This window comes from Lagenorhynchus albirostris, chromosome 4 (assembly GCF_949774975.1).
Source record: "Lagenorhynchus albirostris chromosome 4, mLagAlb1.1, whole genome shotgun sequence".
Classification (NCBI taxonomy): Eukaryota; Metazoa; Chordata; class Mammalia; order Artiodactyla; family Delphinidae; genus Lagenorhynchus; species Lagenorhynchus albirostris.
The window spans coordinates 62,353,002-62,364,453 of record NC_083098.1 but is presented as its reverse complement, the minus strand read 5'-3'; the positions used below and the strand labels follow the sequence as shown (position 1 = coordinate 62,364,453).

Sequence of the window (11,452 nt, the reverse complement as noted above, 5' to 3'; positions counted from 1 at the left end):
TTTGCCTGTAACCCTTGGGATTCTTTAGCTGCGTCATTCCAACCTCTGCCTCCATTCGTCACATGGCCAAATTTTCCATGTGTACTTCTGTCTCTGTGTCTCTTTTCCTCTCTTATAAGGACACCAGTCATTGGATTAAGGGCCCACCCTACTCCAGTATACCCGTATCTTAATTAGTTACATATGAAACAAGCCTATATCCAAATAAGGTTGCAATCTGAGGTACTGCAGGTTATGTCTTCAACATATTATTTGGGGGAACACAATTCAACCCATAACATCCACGTACTACAATTGGTTTACATTTTTTATATTTCTTGTAAGTTTATTTTAGTGTATAGATTACTTACTCCTCTCTATTTCTTTCCTTCTTCATTGCAATTTATTTTTGAAGACATCTGCTTGTTTGTTCTGTAGTTTCCTACTGTCTGGATTTTGCTAATAGTATTTGTGGGGGATAGCTTAAGACAGTCACCTGTGCTTTGTGTGTGTCCCAGAGCTCGATTTCTCAGCACAAGCACTGTTGGCATTTGGGTCAGATAGTTCTTTGTTAAAGTGGGAGGCTTTCCTGTGCCTTACAGGATGTTTAAAACCATCCCTGGCCTCCATTCATTATATTCTAGCAGCACGCTCTCTGTTGTGGCAACCACATAGTTCTCCAAATACTGCCAAATGTCCCCTGGGGGCAGAATCCCCCCCCCCCCCCCCGCTAGAGAACCACTGACAAAAGTCTTGATGAGATCCAGGTTTAGTTTTTTGGCAAGACTGCTTCATAGACAGAATTAGGTACTTCCAGCAGGAGGCACATAACATCTGATTGTCTTTCTGTTATACAAATTAGCAGCCATTAATAACCATTGTCTTGATCTGTTTATTTCATAACGGTTATAAAATGGTGATGTCCTACTTCTATCATTGCTTTGCCCTGGCCACATAGTAGCTGGAATACTTCCCTAAAGAGAAACTTCCCTTCATCAACTATTTGTTTGGTAACCCTGAGATACAGTTCTAATTGGAAAGACGGATAAATGATGATTTCTCTTTACCAGTTTTCAAAATAATGAACTGGTTCCCTAGCATCACCCAAAGGGGAATGATGAATTTTTCTGAACTATTATGAATTCAAGGATTTAAACATATTTGATATGTTTCAGTCCAATGCAATTTTATCTTTACAGTTGCTCAAAATGCTCCATAGTTTGATAGGTCTCTGGCATTCTCTGATTACTACTTTCTAATATGAGAAGATGTTCTAGGTTCATATTGCATATTCTCTTCATTGACATTCTCTAAGAGTCTGGACTGAGTCTCCTTTACTCTCCACCCTACATTACCTTCCCGGGGCGACAGAACACAGCTATCAATTTTTTTTTTCTTTTTTCTGAATCCACACACTTCATTGATACATACTTCAATCAGTAATATTGGTCAAAGGTAGGGCAATTGAGAAGGGTGGTGGAGGAAATCTTATTGGAAAGTGCATGCCCTGATTAAAGGCATTAAGCTTCAATAAAAGCACATAAACACTGATGGTTCAAGGAAAGTCTTAGGTCAGCAGGCACCAGTTTGCAACCTGTGCTATATAACCTGGCCCTAGCCTGATGTGATATTAAATATTGTGAAATATATGTTTCAGAGATTTTATATTTTGTTGTCTTCCTCTGAGGAGTGCTGATCATCTTGAACTTGTGTTGGCTTATTTTCACATTTTACAGGTGTGGCTCTTTGGAAAGCCAAAGGTGTTTTCCTTCCTCACGCTCCAGTGGGCTCACCTTTGAAATTCTGTTTCTCTGTAGACCTTATACTGCTTTTGTTTAGGGTTGGGTCCTGATTAGGCCCTTACTCTCATAAGATGTGGCCTGTCCCTCAAACATTATCTCAGCCACTTGCTCTCTCACTCATTATCTGGGTGGCAGCTCATTGGTGTTCTCCTTAGACCCTTGACCACACCAAGGCCTCTTTCTCCCTCAGAGCCTTTGGGTGTGCTGTCCTCTGCCTGGAAGACCCTTATCTCCACCTCTTACTGGGTATCAGTCTCAACTTCACCTCCTCAGAGAGGACTTTACTAGTTTTTCTATATAAAAAGCCTCCACCCATTCCCCCCCTACCACACCCTTTGCCATATTAACCTCTTGTTTCTTCCATAGAATTTGTCATGACTTTTAATTTGTTTACTTTTGCTTTGTCTCCCTCACTAGAACATAAACTTGAACTCTTTGAAAAGAGAAACCAGATTCTATACCATGTATATTTTTTAACTCTGGAGCCTATTACAACATTTGGGGCAGGATAGGAATTTAATAAATACTAGTTGACTGAAATAATAAATGAGTGGAACATATATAATGCTTTTCTTGATTCAGCTTCTTCTTACATAACCATTGAATATCAACCTGAATTGAACCATGGGTAATTTTGCCACCTAGGACCTTTTTTTTAACATGAAAACCATTTTTCTGCCCACCACCCTTGTCTTTTCTCCCCTTTACCTAGGTTAGGAGGCTTTTAGATCTCAGCTAGGCTTTATTTTCCCTTCTCCAGAAAGCTTTCCTTTACTCTATTCTGTACCCTCCAGCAGTCTGAGTGACATGCCCCTAGAAGTTCCAATAACATTCTGAGCTTACTCCACATAAGGCAATGTTAGGTGGTGGCTGGATCCAAATTGCCTTAATTTGAGTCATGTTACTACTACTCATAACTTTGGGCACTTTAATTTCATATTACTTCACTTTCTTTTTATGTAAAATAGAGCTAGTAATATACTAATCTAATTGTGTTTTCAGAAGATGAAATCAGATTGTGTAGGTCAAGTGCTCAGAACGGTTCCTGCCAGACAGTAAGAACACACAATTTTTAGCTATTATTTTTACACAGTAACTTCCTGTTAACTTGTCTCTTCCTTATACATACTGAAAATTCCTGAAAGGCAGAAATACTGTCCTATTCATGCTTGATTCCTAAGCATCTGATACAAAGCTGGATTTATATTTACTGAATTGATTTCCTTCTCTCTTCTCCCTTCAAGCCCTCCAGATAGCTCCAAACGAATCTCTATTCGTGTTTTCCCACTACTTAAAATCTTCCCACTGCCTTCAGTTTGGTCTCTACGTTAAAAGGGCAATCAAAGACCAAGACACCATAGATCTGTCCTTCTCTAAACTTGCCATAAGTTTGTAGTTTGTTTTTATGTCTATAACACTGTTACTTTTCTTGTTTTTCTGTTCTTCAAATTTTTTTTCTCTTGTAAACTCAGTTATGGAGCAGTGAAGCAAAATTACATTTTCATTCGTTGGACAATGAACTTTAAGCAAGTTTCCTCGCAGATCTTACCATATCATGTAAAATAATTTTTCGTCACTTCTGTAGTTTTAATTTCTCAATAGTCTGTTTAAATCAACTGTGTACCCCAGGACCTCGATAAATGTTTCAATCAAATTTATGTGAATTACAAAGCTATTTTAAAATACAATATAATTCCCTTCCTCAGTTAAAAACGAAACTAGTAGGCTTTTGTGACAAGTGAGCTGGTTGTGTCCTGTGCTGCCTTTGGGTAAGCCTGTAGCACCAAACAAGAAAGTACATCCGGTACCTAGAGTAGAAAGTGGTGGCTGCAAAGGGACTGGCCCAGACTTGTCCTAAATAAGTCTCCAATTTCCAGAACTGAATCAGGTGTCCCGCGGAGCGACAGAAAGCATCTTTGCTTTGAGGCTGGAAGCTCCGTTAATAGGCGCTTCAGGTGAGAAACCTGAGCCACCTGGGAATACCCAGCGCAGCTGGCTCCCCGTAAACTTGGGAGACTTTTATCGCTAGAAATAGAACTCATTCCAGGGACTTCCGGGCTGCGGGGGGCGGGGCAACGTGCTGACGTTACGTCACGTTCTTGCCTGACCTGCCACCCCGCCCTCTCCGCACTGTGACGTTCCCAGGGAGGAACGAAGCGTAAACAGCGCAGGGCATTTTGGGAGGGGGATTGTTTCACGCAGGAAGCAGGCTCCATTTTAGCGCCGCCCGCTGTCGCCATCTGTTTCCCTTCCCTCCCCGTTACCGCCTCCCGTTCCTAAGCCCCAACGGGAAGGCTGGGCCTGGGGTGGGGGAGGCAGGAGTGAAAGGAGGAAAGGGGAAAAGGGAGAAAGGGAAGAAGTGGGGAGAAAGGGTGGGTCGGGAAGGGTGAGTGGTAGAGGCTAACGTGCGAAGCGCGCAAGCCCAGCGGACGGACTGACGGACGCGCCTGTGGTTCTGCTGCCGCGGCTGCGGCGCCCGCGCGAGTCGCGTCGAAGCGGCGGTGGCGGCTGCGGCGGCAGCAGCGGAAACAAGAGGGGAGCAATGGCGGCCGACAGCCGAGAGGAGAAAGGTTAGTGCGGAGAAAGGTGATGGGCGGAGGTGGGGCTCGGGAGTGGGTCGACGGAGCCGTGGTCGTCGTTGTGGGTAGGGGAGGTTAGCTTCCTCCGCGCGGAGCCGGTCTCTCCATCGAGACGCTTGGACTCATTGGAAAAGACAAGGCCTGCCCTTTCGTCCTCGGTCTCCACATAACCTAACACTTCATCTAGCCTTGGATTTTTCTTTAATCCTAATTCCCTTCTTCACTTAACGTTTATGTGTCCTGGGCGCGGCAGAGAGAAGGCCTGTTCTGAGTTGCAGGCCCTTAGGTTTATTTCCTGGTAGTGGTATGCGGATGTAATGCGTATCTTCAAAACAGCCTTTTCTGTTAGGCTGAATTTCGAAAACCCTTAATACCCTTAAAGCTGGTAATCTACTAAGTAAGCATATTTAAGAAGTGATATAGGTAGATAATTTCGCGAAATGTCTACGAGTAACTTATGGCTGTTCTGTTAAATAGGCAAAGTGGCAAGAATGGCCTGTTTGGTTCCTCAGATACTTATTTTGGAAAACGTGATGTTTGAAAAGATGATTATGTGATTTAGGCCAGGCAGGAAAAATCCTGGCCACTATTGTGATAGACACACGTTGTGCGTAGTTCCTAGAGGGTACAACCAGGAACAAATGGATACAGTTTGTAGAGAGTCGGAGGGCTACAGTTACTTTAAATATGGGAAGAACTGATGTTGCCAGAATGAAATGTCATGTCTTTTTAAATACCGACCTTCCAAGCCCTGGAAATGTTAATGTAAATCCTGAATCAGTACAAGTCTGGAGAGTGGTCTAGATTGGATGGTACGTTAAGGTTTTTTACAACCCTAAGATTACCATGATAGATTTGGCAAGGTTATGGTTGATAAAAATCTGGCCAGCTGCTGTCCTGTATTTTAGGGATCTACTCTTTTGTGTGGCTAATTGATTTGGGGGAGGGAGTATTTGTTAAGTGGGCTGTAGAGTCAAGTTCCATTAGACTTGTGACCTCTCATTTTTCTTCTTGAAAGAGTTTTCATGAATCAGTGAACTGTTCAATAATAGGGACAGGCTTGGGCAACGGAGTGGGTGGGAATATGTTTAAGATATGGCTCCTATCTCAAAGCAGCTCGGTGATTAGGTTTTAGTAGTTCAATTTTCCTTCCTTAAACGAATCCTAAAAAGCCTCTCCCTTCCTTTTGAGAAGTCCAGAAGGAATGTGATCATAGGATTACATGGTGTTAGTGAATAAAAGAAACTGCTTTTAATTAGTAGTAAAGTAGTATTAAGTAGATGATTTTAATCAGGAAGAATTAATTCAGTCAACATTTGATTGTTTCAGAGTGTAATCTATGATCTGTGTGTATGGGAGTGGGTGGTGGTTGTGGTGGGTGAGATGAACTAGATAAAAAATGAGTAAAAGCTCAGTACTTCTCAAGAGTTCAGTGTCTGTTAAGGTGAACATAGTTGTAAGTCATTTATGGAGTAGACACAATATTGTACACGGAGGAAAAAAGTAGGTGATGTTTTATAAATTTTGTTTCAGAAACGGATTTAGTGATGAAAACGTCTAAATGCATAAACTTTGTAACTATTATTGGGAAGTAGTAATGCCACCTATTAGCAATATTCAGGATAAATTGTCCAGCTTCTGAAAGGCCTCCCATTTGTGTAGTTTTTAAAAAATTAATTTTCATAATTCAGCTTCATTTCAGAATTTATGATGTAAGTACTTATAGTTTTAAGATTGTCTCTAGTTTACTGGGAAAGCTAGCAGATACATACCTACTGGAATTGCTTATTTAATTTTGGAATGAGCAGATTTCTAGAATAACCCACTTTGCATGTATGGAAACTGAGGCCTAGGGTGTCTCACTTTCTTGATCTTTGTCAAACAGCTAGAATAATAGCCAGAATTAGAATTAATGCTTGACTCTTTCTTTTCATGTTGAACAGGGAAAAATGGGAAGCTAAGTACTTATTGTCATCAGTAGGATGACAATGAAACACTAGGAAATTGTAAAGGTAAACCCTGTCACAAATCTTAGACATGTCACAAACCTTAAGTCCTTTCTTGAAAGATTCCGTAAGTGGTGTAAGATCTTGATAAGAAATGAGTTTAAGTTGCAGAAATTTGCTATAAATCACAGAGCAGTTACAACACTTTCAGTTATAAAGTCCTTGGATTATTGGGCTTTGCACATTAGCTGTGTAATAAGCAGACATTACCTTCTATAAATGCTTCTGTAATACCCATACCTAGAAAGTGAAGCCTATAACTGGAGAATTTGCCAGCTTCCTGATTCCTGTGGTGATTGTCCAAAAAGTAGATGTGGAAGATGTTGGAATGTTGGTGGTATTAACTAGTGTTAATTGCCATTTTTCTATGTTTTCCATTATAAACACCTGGTTTATATTTTATTTCTTAAGCTCTTAAAAATTTCTCTTTGAAGAACAGTTATACAAGTTTAATGTATCTAAAATGTGGATAATCACTTTTGAAAGTAACATGTTTTCTGCATTACCAGACTGGAAGCTCCATGAAGGCCAGGAGTATGTCTTGTTTACCAGGTTCCTGGTGTACAGTAATTATGTCTCAGTGCCTCGAATAAATGATGTAGAAGATTGTAAATCATTAGCTCAAGGTTGGACTTCATTAATGACTGACTAGTTATGACTAGTTATGTGATATTTGCTATTGATGTCCAAAGTTAAGAGTTTCCCAGTTTAAATTATATACGTACACACACTCATGCAGGCAAATACATATAAATATGTATGCATGGTTATATATACACACATATATGTGTATACACACTGTAGCCCTCACTATAGTAAGTCCTTAGGGTTAGATTGACTTGGTCCACTTTAGTTAGGGCTTTGTAAAGCATAGAGTATGTATTTGATATTCCGATATATTTGTTTTACCCATAATAGAAGTAGGAGAAAAAAATTACAAATGCCCTCCTTAGACTTCAATTGTATGCGTTTTGGAAGACAGGAAATTTGGATGGTATAGGAAATCCAAGTCTCTACACTTCTTGAAGAATGACGGTTTTGAGTGACAAAAAAGTAACTGAGAGACTGGTCTAATGTACAACACAACAGAAGGGGAGGCTCCAGGAAATCTTGCTACGTTGCCAAACCCGACTAAAACTACATTAAGTGAATTAAAATAAAAACTGTAATGTATTATGGTGCCCTGTATTGGAAAACAAAATAAGTAGTATATTTAAGTACCCAGTTTTTTTTTTTTTTTTTCTTTAAATATTTCAGGTCTTAGTCTGATGCTGGATCCTGAAATAAATAGTACTTTGTATCTCCTAACCCAGAAGCTTCCTGGGTCAAAAAAATGAACTGCGTCTCAGATAAAGGTTAATTTTCTACACTGATATCCCTGGAGTTAAGGTTTGTGGCCTTCGTGGGCCAGGAATTTCAAGGTTGAGGTGTGATTCTGGTAGAGTGGAAACAGCATTAAATTTGGATTCAGAACTGAGATTTAAGTCACAGTACTTTAATTCTTTGGGCTTCATTTGGGATATTTTTTGTTTCCTTGTTTTGCTTCCTATACCCATGGATCTGTACCTCTTTCCCAAAACTCAGTTTGTTAATAATATCGATAGTTTGTGATAACTAAGATTATGCTTGCTTAACAAGTGATGATAATGAAGTCCGTATAAAAACATCATATATTGTGAATGCAAAACGTTCACAGATTATTGCATTTCCATAGAGGAATCAAGCTAGCAGTAGCCTGCCTTGTTTTGTTTTTAATTGAGGCAGCATTTAAAAGACAATTTCAAATAAAAATCTGAATTTGGGAATCCTCTCGAAAATTTGTAAGATCCGACATAGCACTTGTATTCGGTCAAGGCAGTTAATCCACTTGAGTTGAATAGGCTTGTCCCCTTTAGCATTCCTACTCTTCCACAAAGTATCATATATACTAAAACTGAAGTTTGGTGTCCCTGTGCCTCAGTGTCTTGAACCTTAAATTTTTTTGCAGTTATTTAACATCAGTGTTGTTCAGGAGTTGTGGGTTTATATGCATTCTAGGGTCAGGCAGATAAAGTACTTACTTAGTACTGTAGGTAATGGTGAGTGTTAGGTTATAGACAGTAAAGGAGTAAGCATGGTATATGTTCAGGCAATATTAGTAAATACACTGATGTATGGGGCATAAACCCAGATTGTCTCATGCAAAACTATGACATAAGTTACCTTCTCTGTGTCTTAACAGAAGACTGTCAGGACTGCTCCATCTGGTTTTTTTCAGATGGGAGTCTGGGCCCCTAGTGATCAAATAGTCTTTTTTTTTAAATGTAGGGTCTGGATTTTTATATTAAATCCTTGGCACTTTCAAAAACAAAGCATCCAAGAGCTAGATTCATCCTACAGGCTGTTAGTGTATAACTTTGAATGGATTTGAACTTTAGCTGTAAATGGAAATACTGTTTATTTGTGTTTCATTTGAGTTAATTTGTTGCACTGACATATTGTGGAAAAATTCATTTTGTTGTGGCATCTAAAACACAATTTTCAGGGTTTTAAAAGGATTTTTTTAAAAAGACTGTATAGTTCTTTATATAGACTTCTCAAAAAAAATGAAGTGCTTTAACTGTAGAAATACTGCATTTGAGTTATTTTTTATATAGAATTCTTAACCTGGCATTTGCTAGCCTTTGTTCATTTTATTGCTAATATTCTTAAGGTGCTGCTGTCAAACTACTGTGAAGAAATTGTATATGTACATATCACTATACAGAATAATAATGCTAAATTTCAGGATAAAGTGAGTGATTTAAAACATTAAAGTAGTTTAAAGAGAGTCACCCTAGAGAACCGGTGGATGTTACTTTATCTCTTAAAGACATAGTTATTTCTTTCTAAAAAGGATATGCCAGTGATAGATAGTCTTTAATAGTAGTAGCTTCTGAGACTACTAAAATAATCTTTCTTTATAACTAATTCATTTTAAATTGAAAACATGAATTAAAATATATACAAACTCCTTTCTCTAGCCAATGAATGAAGTGGTCAGAGGAAGCAGCTTGTTAGCTTTATAACCCAATACTATGAACTCTCTCACCTTTTTAAACCAGATTTTGGTTTTTAAGAGTACTCCTTATATTTATAATTAAAACCCCTAAGTTTAAGCAAAACTAAGCAGGTGGTGGTAGTTTTGAAAACATCTATCAAGTATTTAACATTTCAACCAACAATAGGTGGAGTCCATAGCTCCTCTCTTTGAACCTGAGTAGACTTTTGTGATTGTCTCTGAATAAAATACTATGGCACTGTTGCTGAGCTTCTGCCTAAACCACCATGAAAGCTCTAAACCACCATGAAAGAGGTCGGCCTACGCTGAAGCTGTCATGGGGGAGAGTGACCATAGAAAGGAGTGCCCTAGGAACCCCAGCTGTTCTGAGACTTCCCAGCCAAGGTATGTGAATAAGCAAGCCTTCAGATGATTCTAGCTAACCCTTAACTGCAGCCACGTGAGAGACCCTAGTTAAGCCTCAGAACCATAAGCAATAATAGTAAATTACTGTATTGTTTTAAGTCACCAAGTTTTTGGGGTAGCATGTTAAACTTACAGCAGTAGATAGTAGGAACATTTATGCATTTGTCTTATTGAGGAAAGAGGATTTTATTTTATGTGCTGGACCAGATTTTGTGTATCATGTACCCTAGTCATTAACAAAAGGTTCAGAAGCATCAAATAACTGCCCTGTCCACCCCCTTCCCTTCCCCAAACACTGATCTTTTTATTCTAAATGCCTCTTTTCAGAGGTGAAGAAACTGGAGCTGAGACTGGGACTTTCCTAAAGATACCTAGCTCTTAAATGATGACCTGGATTTTCTTGCTTCCAAATACAAATCTCTTACTCCTATGTATCATATTTCAGCAAATATATAAGCGATTTCAGTGGTGGAGAGAAGTAAATTAAAATGTGATCTTTTATATCGGGGTCAGATAGAAAATAATATTTTAGGCTTTGTGGGCCACATAAGGTCTTCGTCATATATTCTTTCCTTTTTTTTAAAACACAACCTTAAAAATGAAGAAACCATTTATATCTTGCCAGTCAAAAATAGGCCATGGGCTGAATTTGTCCTGCAGGTCTTATTAGTTGGCTGATACTGTGATAAAACCACAGTTAGGTTTTTTTTTTTCCCCACAGTTAGGTTTTTGATGTCATAGACTATAATATGGATAAAAATTTGTAGACCATCAAGTGAGGATGTTATGGTTGATCTTAAAGTAAATTTAAGGTGCTATAATGTTGGTAATATGGAGCTTTCTGGTGCACTAATTTGGAATTGATCTACTAGTGCACATGACCTTTCAGACTTTGTAGTTTTGTTTTCTTATATTTTGTTTGAAGATGCTTATTTTATAATAGCCAGGACATGGAAGCAACCTAAGTGTCCATCGACAGATGAATGGATAAAGAAGATGTGGCACATATATACAATGGAATATTACTCAGCCATAAAAAGAAACAAAACTGAGTTATTTGTAGTGAGGTGGATGGACCTAAAGTCTATCATACAGAGTGAAGTAAGTCAGAAAGAGAAAAATAAATACTGTATGCTAACACATATATATATATATGGAATCTAAAGAAAAAAAAGGGTTCTGATGAACCTAGGGGCAAGACAGGAATAAAGACGCAGACATAGAGATGGACTTGAGGATACAGGGAGGGGAAAGGGGTAAGCTGAGACAAAGTGAGAGAGTTGACATATATACATTGACATTGACATATATACACTACCAAATGTAAAATAGATAGCTGGGGGGAAGCAGCCGCATAGCACAGGGAGATCAGCTCCTGCTTTGTGACCACCTAGAGGGGTGGGATAGGGAGTGTGGGAGGGAGACGCAAGAGGGAAGAGATACGGGGATATATGTATATATATAGCTTATTCACTTTGTTATACAGTAGCAACTAACACAAAATGTAAAGAAAGCAATTATACCTCAATAAAGATGTTAAAAAAAAAAAAGATGATTTTAATGTCCCCCATCTGATTTAACCGTAAATTTAGAAAGCCTGAACTCTAGACGTGTGAATTTGCTCAACTTGAATTTCTGAGC

General features: G+C 38.8%; 1 protein-coding gene across 4 annotated transcripts in view; it reads left to right on the top strand.

Annotated features, from left to right (window-relative positions):
• The first annotated feature begins 3,974 nt into the window (after positions 1 to 3,974).
• The window catches only part of YTHDC1 (YTH N6-methyladenosine RNA binding protein C1), a 34,660-nt gene continuing 27,182 nt past the window's right edge, over positions 3,975 to 11,452 (top strand). For all 4 annotated transcript variants that reach the window (XM_060148069.1, XM_060148068.1, XM_060148067.1 and 1 more), the window contains exon 1: positions 3,975 to 4,351. In XM_060148069.1, the coding sequence (XP_060004052.1) occupies positions 4,324 to 4,351 (28 nt within the window). In that variant the 5' untranslated portion in view covers positions 3,975 to 4,323. The remainder of the gene's footprint in view (positions 4,352 to 11,452) is intronic.